This window comes from Vigna radiata, chromosome 1, assembly GCF_000741045.1.
Source record: "Vigna radiata var. radiata cultivar VC1973A chromosome 1, Vradiata_ver6, whole genome shotgun sequence".
Taxonomy (NCBI): Eukaryota; Viridiplantae; Streptophyta; class Magnoliopsida; order Fabales; family Fabaceae; genus Vigna; species Vigna radiata.
This window is the reverse complement of record NC_028351.1, coordinates 30007350-30021926: the sequence shown is the minus strand read 5'-3', so window position 1 is coordinate 30021926 and position 14577 is coordinate 30007350. Positions and strand designations below refer to the sequence as shown.

At 35.7% G+C, this 14577-nt stretch overlaps 1 protein-coding gene across 15 annotated transcripts; it reads left to right on the top strand.

The window, feature by feature from the left end:
* Positions 1-6449: 6449 nt before the first annotated feature.
* On the top strand, positions 6450-10435 carry LOC106770947. 15 transcript variants are annotated; one of them, XR_002666428.1, is made up of 10 exons: positions 6450-6645; positions 6743-7107; positions 7281-7331; positions 7496-7580; positions 7687-7826; positions 8351-8393; positions 8471-8548; positions 8951-9079; positions 9212-9279; positions 10164-10435. XR_002666428.1 is itself a non-coding variant. In XM_022775753.1 (4 exons), exons 1-4 carry the CDS (start codon positions 8700-8702, stop codon positions 10295-10297), a joined length of 357 nt encoding a protein of 118 aa, XP_022631474.1. In that variant the 5' UTR covers positions 8581-8699; the 3' UTR covers positions 10298-10435. The 15 variants fall into 15 exon arrangements, 1 of the variants encoding a protein (XP_022631474.1); XR_002666342.1 differs by having other exon boundaries at positions 7481-7580; XR_002666302.1 differs by having other exon boundaries at positions 6451-6645; positions 7535-7580.
* The last annotated feature ends 4142 nt before the right edge of the window (positions 10436-14577 follow it).

Sequence of the window (14577 nt, the reverse complement as noted above, 5' to 3'; positions counted from 1 at the left end):
TTCTCTGTCAAAGTGTCTTTTCCAAGAACGTTCGTTCTCTCTTTTTTCACTTTTAACTCTTTTATGATATTTTAATTAACCTTAATAAAATACCAAAATGCCCTTTTGAAGTGAGAAGAGAGGGATTTATTTTAATAACTCTAAAATAATCCCAATAACTTTAATACTTTAATATTCTAATAATCATCACATTAGAATCTTTACATTAAAATTATACCTTACATTACATGAACCAATGTTAATTATTAATATAATTTAACAGTTTCCTTCGATTTTCCTTTCATTTAGAAAATTGTACGTCCTTACTTGACTTTGACTTGGAGTGAATAAGGACAGGGCGTAGAAATTAAGCCTCCTTCATATAATGCCAACTTCTTAAATCTGTTGCTGAGAAAATAATAATTTTAATGCTGTTATTTCATCTTTTATTAATACCAAGGTTTAGAGCATAGCAGAAATTTCATGTCAGGAATGAGCAGTTACTTTCTCAAAATATTCTTTGCAGTGTTTGTGTGCATTCTGCATACCAAACTATTCGTTCTTGGATTCAACTCCATCACAGAGTTCACAAGTTAAATGCATACAAAGGGAGAGACAAACACTCCTCAATTTCAAACAAAGTGTCCAAGATTACTATGGCATGCTGTCCACGTGGAGGGACGATCAAAATGACACTGATTGTTGCAGGTGGAAAGGTATTGAATGCAACAACGAAACTGGTCACGTGGAAATGCTTGATCTTCGTGGTTCAGAATCGCATTTTTTGTCAGGTTCAATCAATATCACTTCATTGGTTGGCTTGCAAAAATTGAAATATTTGGATCTGAGCTATAATGATCAGTCCATTGGCGGTCAAATTCCACCATCCATAGGCTCCTTTCAAAGCTTAAGATATCTCAATCTGTCACTAACAATTTTCTCAGGGACAATTCTCTATGAACTGGGAAATCTCTCAAAATTAGAGTATCTTGATCTTAAAGAAACTTATCTTCATGGAGAGATTCCTTCTCAACTAGGGAAGCTATCAAGTCTGAGATATCTTGATCTAAGTGCCAATCTTGAAATCTATGGAGAGATTCCTTCTCAACTTGAAAGTTTGTCACATTTGAGGTATCTCGATCTTGTAGGAAATGTTCTTTCTGGAGCAATTCCTTCTCAACTTGGAACTCTGTCACATTTGAGGTATCTTGATCTATCAGGAAATTCGCTTTCCAAAGTACTCCCGTTTCAGGTAGGAAATCTTCCTCTCTTGCATTCTCTTAGAATTGATGGAAGTTCTGGTCTTAAAATAAAAGATGAAAATTGGCTATCTTCTCTCTTTTCATTAACAACTCTCTGTCTCCATTCCTTTCCTTATGTGAAATAGAAAAGAGACGAAGAGAAATCTCCCTTGTGTCTTTTGCATACACATAGGGTAATATATTTATAATAATAAGAATGTGGGCTAAGCTCAAATACAAATGAATATGTAAAAACTAACATAATAAGCATAAGGTCTATGTTTCCCTAATTAACATAAACACAACCTAATATCTAACACTCCCCCTCAAGCTGGGGCATATAAATCATATGTACCAAGCTTGTTACAAAGATTGTCAATTCTAGGTCCTCGCAAGGACTTAGTGAATATGTCTGCCAATTGGTTGCTTGAGTTAACGAACTCAGTCTTGATATCTTCGGATATGATTTTTTCTCTAATAAAATGACAATCAACTTCAATGTGCTTGGTTCTCTAATGGAAGACAGGGTTAGAGCTAATATGAAAAGCAGCTTGATTATCACATATAAGTGTCATGTGAGTGACATCTCCAAATTTCAATTCATTAAGTAATTGTTTAAGCCACACAAGCTCACAAGTAGTTGATGCCATAGCTCTATACTCTACTTCTGCGCTGGACCTAGCCACAACACTTTGCTTCTTACTTTTCCAAGATATCAGGTTGCCACCAATAGAAACACAATATCCAGAAGTAGACCTCCTATCAGAAGGGGCACAATATACTTCAGTAAGCGAACAACTGCATCCCAATGGTCTTTACATGGGGAGTTTAGAAATTGACTTACCACACTAACTGTGAAGGAAATGTTAGGACGTGTAACAGTAAGATAGTTTAATTTACCAACTAATCTTCTGTACCGTTGAGGATCTGAGAAAGGCTCCCCCTGATTTGGTTGGAGTTTGATGTTAGGATCCATAGGTGTCTCAACAGATTTACAGTTCATTAACCCTGTTTCCTCCAAGATATCTAACGCATACTTCCTCTGAGATATGACAATACCATCATTGGACTGTGCTACTTCAATACCCAAAAAGTACCAGAGTTTGCCAAGATCTTTGGTTTGAAAATGGTGACAAAGGTGTTGTTTCATCTGAGAGATGCCAAGATAGTCACTTCCTGTGAGAACAATGTCATCGACATGCACTATTAAGTAGATACATCCAGCACTTGAGTGGCGATAGAACACTGAATGATCCGCTTCACTGCGAGACATACCAAATTGTTTAACAACACTGCTGAATTTACCAAACCAGGCCCGAGGAGACTGTTTTAGGCCATATAAGGATTTACGAAGACGACATACCAATCCAGAAGACTCCCCCTGAGCAACAAAACCGGGTGGTTGCTCCATATAAATTTCTTCATGCAAATCACCATTAAGGAAAGCATTTTTGACATCAAGTTGGTAAAGAGGCCATTGTCGAAGAGCAACCATGGCAATGAATAGGCGAACAGAGGTCATTTTGGCCACTGGAGAGAAAGTATCACCATAATCCAAACCAAAAATTTGTGTATAGCCTTTGGGAACCAGTCGAGCCTTCAAACGATCAATTGTACCATCAGGGCCAACTTTGATAGCATACATCCAACTGCAACCAACAACAGACTTTCCAGATGGTAATTGGACAAGCTCCCAAGTTCCACTTTTCTGTAAAGCACTTAATTCATCCAGCATGGCTTGACGCCAACCAGGATGATTTAAGGCATCACCCACAGACTTGGGAATTGACACTAAAGAAATGGATGAGAGACATGTGTAAAAAGATGGAGATAATCTGTGGTAACTAAGAACAGTATAATGGGGGGAAGGGTTACGAGTAGAGCGTATACCTTTACGGAGGGCAATAGGCAGGTCAGACTCATTTGCTGGAGCCGGAGGAGACACAGGAGGCGGCATAGGAGGCGAGTCATGAGGGAGACGATTGCGGCGACTATAAACCTGAAGGGGTGGAGTTGAAGGACGATCCTGTAGGGAATGAGAGTCTAAAGGATCACAGACAATAGGAATATCAATAGTAGTAGGTGGAGGTACAGACCTAGAAGATAGATGTGAAAAATAAAATGAAGATTCATCAAAGGTGACATCAGTAGAGATAAAATGACGATTGAGGGAAGGGGAAAAACACTTATAGCCCTTTTGTGACCGTGGAAATCCTAAGAAGACACATTTGTGAGATCTAGGAGATAACTTATCAAGACCTGGACTAAAATCATGAACAAAACATGTAGACCCCAAGACTCTAAGAGGTAATGGATGTAAAGGGTCTTAAGGAAATAAGATAGAATGAGGGATTTTGTTATCTAGGACAGAAGACGACATGCGGTTTATGAGATAACATGCAGTGAGAACTGCATCACCCAAAAAACGCGAGGGTACTTGGCCATTGATTAAAAGTGTACGAGTTTTTTCAATAAGGTGTCTATTCTTGCGCTCAGCCACCCCATTTTGTTGAGGAGTATAAGTACATGAGGTCTGTTGAAGAATGCCATGAGAAGCCATAAAATTTTTAAACGGTTGAGAAAGGTATTCACGACCATTATCACTGCGTAAAGTTCGAATAGAAACCCCAAATTGTGTTTTTATTTCATTGAAAAATGATTGGAAAATAGAAAACAACTCAGAACAATTTTTCATTAAAAACAACCAAGTACATCTGGAATAGTCATCAATAAACGTAACAAAATACTGAAATCCTAAAGTGGACTTAACACGACTAGGTCCCCAAATATCAGAATGAACTAATGAAAAAGGAGATGACGCTCGTTGTGAAACACTACGAGGAAAGGAACTACGAGTATGCTTTCCTAACTGACAAGACTCACGACAAACTTGATAACTTTGACAAACTCGGAACAAGTTGTTGCAGTTTGGCAAGACTGGGATGACCTAACTGAGCATGAAGAAGGGATGGTGACTCCATGATTACGTCAGCATTTGGAGAAGGGCGGAGAAGATATAGGCCATGAGACTCACATCCTGTGCCAATCATGTGTTTCGAACTCCGGTCCTGCAAACAAACAGAATCTTTAGTAAAGGAAATAACACAATTAAGGTAACGAGTTAGACGACTTATGGACAATAAGTTGAAGGGAGACCCAGGGACATAAAGTACATAATCAATGGATATGGACGGAAAAATATGAACAATACCAATACCATGAGATGAGACTCTAGACCCATCAGCCATTGTGACTGAGGGTAAATTATCCGGACATGACAAGGAAGAAAACAAGGACTTGTTACCAGTTATATGATCGGTGGTGCCTAAGTCAAGGACCCAAGATCCGACGGAGTGAGTCAGACCAACAAAAGATGTACCTGTGCGTGCAACAGATGCAGATGTAGTGGAACTAGAGTGCTGACGATCCTCGTACCATCTAAGAAATTCGTTGAAGACTGCAGGGTTGTCTACAGTATTTGATGAAGTAGGATGGTCTGCAGATGGTGATTGGGGAGGTCGAGGAGGTGGATCAGAATTAGCCACTGCTACAGATCGAGGAGGGCGTCCATGAAGTGCATAACATTTATCAATTCTGTGGCCTAGCTTGCCACAATGGTCACATTTTGGTCGTCCTCTACCTGGCTTGCGGCGGCGCGTGGAGGCGCGTGGGTGCTTCGATCAGCGCGATCTTTGGACCACGGTGGTCGCCCGGCCGAGACGATCCAGATGGAGTGGTCGCCGGTCGATTATGGAACTCCGGCGACGGCGGCGAGGGCGACGACAGCAGCGACTGTGGCGACTGCGGCGGCTGCAACAGTAGTAAGTACCGGAGACCCTAGAAGAGGCTTGGAACAAAACCTAAGCTCTAGATACCATGTGAAATAGGAAAGAGATGAAGAGAAATCTCCCTTGTGTCTTTTGCATACACATAGGGTAATGTATTTATGATAATAAGAATGTGGGTTAAGCCCAAATACAAATGAATATGTAAAAACTAACATAATAAGCATAGGGTCTATGTTTCCCTAATTAACATAAACACAACCTAATATCTAACACCTTATCTTGGCATCTCTAAGACCTGGCTTCAAATTATCAATGAGCATCTTCCAAACTTACGAGAGTTACATTTAGACAGTTGTGCACTTTTAGATGATTATATTTCACCTCTATTTCCTTCTCATTTCAATATTTCCACTTCTCGTTCAATCCTTGATCTCTCTAATAATGAGCTGACATCATCAACATTTCAATTGTTGTCCAACCATAGTCCTAATCTCCAAGAGCTTGATCTTTCTCTTAATAACATTGTTCTGTCGTCTCCTCACTATCTAAACTTTCCTTCTCTTGTGATCCTTGATCTCTCTTTTAATAATCTGACTCAGACATCAATATTTCAAGAAAATCTCAACTTCAGCACCAAATTACAAGACCTTACCTTGTTTGATTGTGGCTTTACTGATAAAAGCTTTGTTGTGTCATATTCTTACACTAAAAGTTCTGTTTCTCTTGTCTCTCTTGAGCTCTCAAACAATCTATTAAAGTCACTGGTTGTATTTCACTGGGTTTGCAACTTTACTGCCAATCTTCAAAGTCTTTCCCTCGAGAATAACTTGTTAGAAGGTCCCATTCCAGATGGATTCAGAAAAGTTATGAACTCTCTCACATTTCTTGAATTTAATTATAACAAACTAAGAGGCGAGATTCCTGTTTCCCTTGGGTTTCTTTATCAGTTGCAGTTTCTTTATCTTGGAGAGAATTACCTCGAGGGTGATATCAATGAACTGCATCTCACAAATTTATCACAATTGATAGATCTAGATTTATCAGACAACTCATTGTCTATGAATTTTGCTACCACATGGACTCCACCCTTCCAATTACTTTCACTGGGTCTTGCTTCTTGCAAGTTGGGTCCTAGCTTCCCAAGTTGGCTCCGGACTCAAAGTCAGCTAGATTTTCTGGATATTTCTAATGCGGGAATCGATGACTTCGTACCAGATTGGTTTTGGAACAAATTACAATTTATAACTAACTAGTAGAAAAATAACATTTTATGACAAATCTATTATGACGAATGAAAATCATCTGTCATAATAGGTTGACCGGTGGTAATATCGTAATAAACATAAGACATATTATGACGGAGTTATATCTATCAGTCATAATATTCAGCACGGTGGCAAACTTGTAATAAGTTCAAAATATATTATAACAAAGTTGTTGATACCGGTCATAATATGCAACACCTTCATGATAATATTTCATTCTCAATATCTCTAACTCTCGAGGTTTTTTCACTTTCTCTTTTGCAAGCCCTAATTTCTGACATCGTCAAGCAGCACGAGCAAAATGCCTGTGGCGACGACACCTTTGCTCGCCTTTATGCAGCTGTCGAATCAAGCATTCAGACCACTCTCAACGTTCTGTTCTCTTCCCTTCCCTTTTCTTCTTCCTCTTCCCTTTTCTTTCCTTGTTGCTATTCTTTGAAATTCACAGCACCTCTTTGCTTCAATGCAGAAATTAGAGGCTGCTTCCACATAGAGCAACAGGGCAGTTGCTGCAGCTTTGAATGCGGAGATAGCGGCGACGCCGACCACCATGTAGAGTCGCTGGAAATTGTGTTTCTGGAAGCTTTCGGAGATCGACGAAGAATCGAGGGGGATGACCGTTGGGAGAGTGAAGAAGAAAGAGGAAAGTTCAGTGGTTGAGGGTCAGATTCAGGCGAGGAAGATGTTTGAGAGGGAGAAGGTGAAATCGGTGTGTGAGAGTAACAAGAAGACTGTGAAGTAGGGTAGGATGGTGGCGGGTAGGTATAATGGCGGTGGTGATGTGAGGAAGAGGTTGTTGCCAGAGGGAGGGAGTGAGATTAGGGTTAAGAAGAGGTGGGAGATCCCTTCATTGCCTATTTTCCACTAAGTGGCATAATCTTATCACTTTTCTTATTGACAATTGCCTTAAATTATATATCTACCTTTTGCTCTTTAGTTTCCTGTTTGCTTTTTGTTTCTCCTTCCTGCTAACATACGCATTCTAACTAAAAAGTTTTGCTTTTCAGGCACTTTGTGTTCCGGTGAATAGGCTTGTCCAAGCTCCTGATTCAGTTTCCGTATGCTTTCTGTTCTTTTTCCTGTTTTCCTACAATTCATTATATTTCTTGGCCTTTATCTAACTTATTAATGAAAGTTCCAAAGGACTGATTTTATGGTCTCTTTCATATGAAATTTATTGCGTCTATAATACCCCATTGAATAATAGTAAAGCAAACCTTAGGAGGTGGAATGAGACAGATTGGCATCCTTTGTGCTGCAGCACTTGTTGCCTTGCAGGAAAATATTGGAAAGCTAGATTTTTAGCGGTAAATGTCACAGTTTTAGATGACTCCATGTGGAGTCCTGGTCTGTTTCATGAATTCTAATATTCTCAAACTTACTATTGTAATATAACTTTTTCCTTTCTTTCAGATGGATTGAGGGAACTTAAAGGACTAAGAGTGAACAACCTTGTTGGAGAGACCAATATAGCGAGTATTTAGAATCTAGTGCAGTGTAACTTGTTTATACGATGAAACTTCATTGTTGCTCTGCTTATTTGTGTTTTGATGGTAAACTCTGTCTTGTTTAGGTTTTGTGTCTTAATTTCTGTCCCAATACTTCCCTATCATTTTTCTTTATTTTTCTTTGGCTCTTTGTTTCCGTGTTAAGCCTTTTTGCTATTCAGCATCCACTGTACCCTTTGAGCAATTTTGCATGATTCCAATAGCTAAAAGCTTTGAACCAGCCATGTACACGTCTATGCCCACGTTTCCTTTTTTTTTTTTCCTATAGTTCCTTATTCTAGAATTTGTACTTAAATCTATCTATATCACATAAAATATATTATCTTAGTTTGTATTCACTAAATCTTATTATACTTCAGAAATAGTATTTTATTATATATATATATATATATATATATATATATATATATATATATATATATATATATCAATATAAAGGTTTTTTCATCATGTATCAAACATTGACCGAATAATAGTTTATTATGTTATTGTTTCATCTTATTTTATTTAACTTTATATCCTATTTTATTTGTTAAATATACTTATCTTTAGAAGATCAAATTATGCAGGATGACCATAATATTGTCCTTCTTCTGCAGTTGCTTGATACTGGTAATAAAAAGTTCTTAGTTTATGTTGTTCATTTTAGCAATCAGCCACATCTAAGTCTGAATTATGACAATGTTTAGGTGTGGAGCTTGGTAAAAAGGTAGATGGTGAATTACTGGCACTTCAGAAGGAGTGTTAGTAGCGCTAAATGAGGCAAGGTATAATGTTTTCTAAGTATCAAGGTTCTTATCAATATTGGTTGCTTGTTCTATTGTCTCACATTTTGTTATTACTTAAATAGAAAATTGCTTCCTTCCATCCATTGTCGAGGTTTTTCTTTTATCTGTTTTTTTTGTATGTAGAAGAAGGATGATCAAAGAAACCAAACATATTATTTGGATCTGTAACACATTCAATGTATTTCCATGTTCTCATTAATTCTCGTATAGTTATATGTGGCTTATCTCTGAGAATGGAAATCATCTTAGTGATATATCACACCTTTTTATATAAAGCTATTATGACCAGTGTCCATTTACATGCTGAATTTCTGGTTCTTCTTAACAACATATGCATTTCTTTTGGTTGAATATAAATATACATTTTTTTGTTGATTTCAGGACACACATAACCAAGTTGGTATTGCTCACAATGGTGGCTTAGTGCCATTGCTCAAGCTTCTTGACTCAAAAAATGGGTCTTTGCAACATAATGCTGCTTTTGCTTTATACAACCTTGCAGACAATGAGGTATGATACAAACTGAATTTGTTTGAAATGAAGGTATTCTATCTTAATTGCTTAAAAAACTTGTTACTTTGAGACTTAAGTTAATTAACTATTCTCTATTTTTGGGGTTATTTGTTTTATTTTGTCCCATAGGATAATGTGTATGATTCATTAGGGTAGGTGGAGTTCAGAGGCTGCAAGATGGAGAATTTATCATTCAAGTAAGCTTTCTCTTTACTACATACCGTAGCTTTGATTTACAGTTTCCACTTTCACCCTTTGATGCCTTTACTATAAAAAATTAAAATACTTAGTGACTTCATTTGAATATTTGTAATTGAAGGGAAATACATTGATCTAAGACCAATATAGACCTTTATGGAATTGATTTCTATTGCAGGCAACTAAAGATTTGTATTGATTTCTCTTTCCTAGTTATCTATTATGATTGTTTTAATTTTAACTTGCCCTTTCTTCAACTTTGCTTTAAATATTCTTGTTTCTCTCCACTTACATGAGCCTAGGAAGTACTAGAATGCTTTCACAGTAAATTTGATGCATTTTGGAGTCTCCTCCTCTTGCATTTCCTAGTAATGTCAAGCTAAAAGTAGTGAAGTTACAAGTTTAGTGTTCATAAAACTAAGGGGCAAAACAAAGTCTATAGTTTTTAATTGCAGTAGTACTACATTGTGGGAGATCCTTTTAGCATAAATTTCTAGCGCAAAGCTTTCAAAACTTTAAGAATAGTCCATGTGTCTCTGCTTGAGCTACCTTTCATGGTTCTCTTGCCTTTTTGGTTGGAAGAATGACATAAATCCTACCTCCTGTACTAACATAATATGTGTTTACAAATATCGTACTTTGTACAACTTATGTAATATTTGCAAGGGTGCTGCATTGCACTAGCTTCCTCTTTGTTGAGTTAACACTCAACAATGATGTGGCTTAAGGGTTAGACAGACTTAAATAACTTTAAGAATGAGACATTTTTATTTACTAATAAAACAATTTACGTTAAAATGTATCAGTTTTATTTAAAATTTATTTTTTGAATGCCTAAAACAATTGAACTTGTTGTTAATGATGATTTGGTTTTGGGGTGCAGGATCGACCATCTACCAAGGTTCATGCTCCTCCAGGCGGTGGATCTTCCTTGCGATACCTCTTTGGTGGTCCTCCCGGGAACTAATTAATTCATGGATGTGGTTCAAATCTACCATGATGATGAATCATGTGTAAAATAGATAGTGTTGTCATTGCCTTGTGTTTAGTCTAGTGAATTTTATAACATATTAGAGTTGAAGTGTTGGTGAATGTATTTTTATTATGAATGGAATCAATTGTAATTGGAATGTAATCAATTATGAATGATTATAATTTCATTGCAATTGTAATAATAATTTGTTTTAAAAAAAAACATATATTATGACGTACAATTGTACGTCATAATATTATGAAAATCACTTATTATAACGTATCAACAAATTTACGTCATAATATTTTTTGTATATATTATGACTGATTTTAAAAACTACGTCATAATAACTTGAACATATTATAACGTAAATTTTTGCTATGTCATAAAATGTATAGACTTATTATGACGTCCAGAACTATGACTTCCAAAAACTACGTTATAAAATGTTATCTTTATACGTCATAAAATGTCTTTTTTCCATTAAGATGAATGTCTTACAACAGTCTCAAAGGTGCGATACCAAATTTAACGATGAAGTTTGTTCTCTACGATCCATATGCAATAATTCAAATAAACTTGAAGGTGTAATTCCTTCATTTTTACAATACGTAACGTATTGGATCTGTCCGAAAATAAATTTTCATATTTAAATACACTTTTGTGTGAAAATAGGGTAACAGTAAAAATGAACACTTTGGATTTATCAAATAATGAAATAGCAGGCAACTACCTGAGTGTTGGGAACATCTAAGTTCACTACGATTTCTTGATCTAAGAAATAATAAATTATCAGGGAAGATTCCACAATCCATGGGTACTCTGGTTAAATTACAATTTCTGGTCTTGCGAAACAACAATCTTATTGGACAACTGCCACTCACATTGAAAAATTGTTCTACGTTAGCTTTATTGGACGTGAGTAAAAATTTGTTGTCTGGTCCAATACCCTCTAGGATTGGGGAAAGTATGCAACAACTGAAAATCCTGAGCTTTCGAGTAAATCACTTCTTTGGAAGTGTTCCTCTGCATCTTTGCTATTTGAGTCAAATTCAGGTCTTGGACCTCTCAAAGAATAATTTGTCAGGTGAAATACCAACATGTTTCAGAAATTTTACCACGTTGTTGGAAAGGATTGTAATTCCAAGAGAAATTGTAAGGAAACGAAAAATTTCAACTCAGCGATCTGATAGCAATATTTATGACTCTTACTTATTATTGGCGTGGAAAGGTCAGGATCATGAGTTTTGGAATCCAGAGAATCTTCTTAAGAGCATTGACCTCTCAAGTAACAGTTTAACAGGTGAAGTACCCAAAGAGATTGGATATTTACTTGGATTGGTTTCTCTGAATTTACAAGAAACAACTTTTACGGAGAGATTCCTTCTGAAATTGGGAATTTAACTTCGCTGGAATTCCTAGACTTATCAAGGAATAATTTCTCTGGCAATATTCCTTCTACTCTTCCCAACATAGACAGTCTTGGAGTGTTAGACCTATCAAACAACAATCTCAGTGGAAGAATCCCATGGGGAAGACATTTTGAAACCTTTGAAGCCTCTTGTTTTGAAGGAAATATTAATCTTTGTGGAGAGCAACTCAACAAAAGTTGTCCAGGAGATGAGACAATACAAGAAACTGAACAACCAGCAATCGAAGGAGAAGAAGAGAATTCAAATTTCTATGGAGCATTATACATGAGCTTGGGGCTAAGTTTCTTTGCAGGCTTTTGAGGCTTATTAGGATTAATGCCTTTGGCAACCATGGAGAATTGCTTGCATGAGATTCTTGAGCAGACTGATAGACTATGTACTTGTAATGGCTGAATTGAACGTTACCAAGTGTCACAGGTGGCTCAAAGGATAGTAGGTACGTTATTCCATTCAATTCTTTCTCTCAACTTGTTGCTGATATTTTTTTGTTTAAGTAGAATGTAGTTTTTATAAATATAATAGGATTGTTTATCTAGATACTAATCATTATATCTCTTTACTTGTATGTCTCCAACACTATCAGTCTTCGTTAATTTAACATTTAAACATTGCCTTTGTCCAATTATATTTTCTTTAATTAGTTAATGCCTTCACTAACAGTTCCGCAAAATCATCATAAACTTCTGTAGGATGGAGTGCTCTGTTTGGATAAGTTTTCTTGTTTTAGGACAACTTCTATGATGTTTAAACCTCTTAATTAAGTCTCATATTTTTCTTCATCAGGACTAATGCATCATGTATTGTGAATTATGTAACAGAATTTGTAGTTTATGGAAGATAAGGAAAGCTGCACGGATTACAGGAGTATTAGGTATTGAAGTTGAACAAACTTGTTTATTTCATTGTCTTCTATTGTGTAATGCAAGCGTAACTTTTCTTATTTCTTTTTATAATGTGAACGTTTTGCAATCATCTTAAAAAATGATTCCATCTTCAAATTGACTACCTACATTTTTAAGTGTGAGCATTGATGGAAACAAAAACAGTTTGATTGCAATGATGAATGAAGTTTTATGGTTCATACTTCATAGTGTACTCCTGGGATTACATTTGTTACGATCACGTAACTTTATTTTTTGTGTTGCAATTTTTCCATTTTTAAAATTGATATGCCTTGCGGTACAGTATGTGTATTCTTTAAATTAATTGATAATCGTAGAGACACCAAGTTAATATATAAGGTTTCACGAGGCATTGGGTATGTATCTGGTTATGCTACATAGGAATATTTAGGTGCATTGCTGTGATGTTGTTTGTCCTATGTTTGAGATTATTAAAGATTTAAATCGTGTGTTTTGTAGTTATCATGATCTTACGGACTGTCTCATGATGCATAAATTATACATGGTACAGAGATGTCATATTTTAAATTACCATGCTGTGTGCCGGCCGTGTTGCTTCCTTTATATTAGATCACAACCAGAGATGTTTAACATGATGCACATACTGAAGAATGATGGCATGCTTTACCTAGACTTTTTTTTTTTTTACGCATATTTCAATTATATTATAGTCTTACGTGTGCAAAAAGAATGATATTTAAAAGTTGCATAATTAGTTATATTGTGAAGACAGTGATAATCTTTGTTTTCTTTATTTATTCTTATTCCTTTGAATTTCACTATAGTACATGGTGCTGTGAGCATCAGTCAACCATTTTATTTTATATATATATATATATATATATATATATATATATATATATATATATATATATATATATATATTTATATAGGGGTTTGCTAATTTGTGTACATCTGTTTTTCAGTTGGTTTCAATACACAAAAATACCCTCCTTATATATCATGAATTCTAAGTTTTAAGGTTAAGGATATTTTAATAAATTTCATTCTCAAAATTACAAAAATAAAAAAAGAAACCCCACTTCTAACATGGTATGAGAGCTATGGTTAGAGTCTATCATAGCGATATTTGTTGGGCAGATTGTTCCACCCGCTATTGGGCCGTTATCGGACCACCCATTAATATCTAGTCTCACGCTCGATATGTGTATACATTGGCGTGAGGAGGGTGTGTTGGAAGTCCCACATCGACTAGAGATAAGGCCAATTTATAATATATAAGTGGGATGCAGACCTCACCTTACAAGCCGGTTTTGTGGGGTTGAGTTAGGCCTAGAACCCACTTCTAACATGGTATCAAACTCATACCCATCTCTCTCATTGCTCTCAACCCTTTCTCTTACTTTCTCTGTTATCTCTGCACTAGTCCCAACTAAAAAAACACTCATTATTAAACAATTTACTTTTGTAAAGAGTCGAGTCACTGACATATTCACCTTCCGAAAAAAGTTCATTCAAAATCTCTTTAATTTCATTATCTTCACTATATATATTATAGCCGACGAGCACAACTTGCACCAAAACTTATGAGCATCCTTCCTTTACATTCAGAGACTACTACATAACATTGCTCTGTGACCATTTATTTATTTTTGGTAGAAATTCATTAACTTGTTTTCCTTTACTAAAGAAAAAACAAATCAAAATACAATAAAAATTCTAAATCTTGAAATTTTATTTAAAATTATATAAAGAAAAAACTAGGTGCTTTAATTTTTTTGTTTATGTAAGTATTTTTTTTCTCTAACCATTTTATTTAATAATGTGTGTTTTTTTAGTTGGGACTAGTGCAAAGATGACAGAGAAAATATTTGAGTGAGAGAGATGAAAGAGAAAGGATTGAGAGGAATAAAGGAGGTGAGTAAGGGTTTTTTTTTAGTTTTGAGAATGAGAATTATTAAAATAAAGCAAGTATTTCTGATTTTTTTTTTAAATTGGGGCTAGAGTAGGGATGAAAGAGAAAAGGTT

What these genes read in the sequence shown, in the direction of transcription:
- LOC106770947 (XM_022775753.1), top strand. Translation starts at nt 8,700, where the DNA reads ATGATCAAAGAAACCAAACATATTATTTGGATCTGTAACACATTCAAT. An exon ending in GGATCTGTAACACATTCAAT is followed by an intron (nt 8,748 to 8,950) that starts GTATTTCCATGT and finishes TGTTGATTTCAG; the next exon opens with GACACACATAACCAAGTTGG. An exon ending in ACAACCTTGCAGACAATGAG is followed by an intron (nt 9,080 to 9,233) that starts GTATGATACAAA and finishes ATGATTCATTAG; the next exon opens with GGTAGGTGGAGTTCAGAGGC.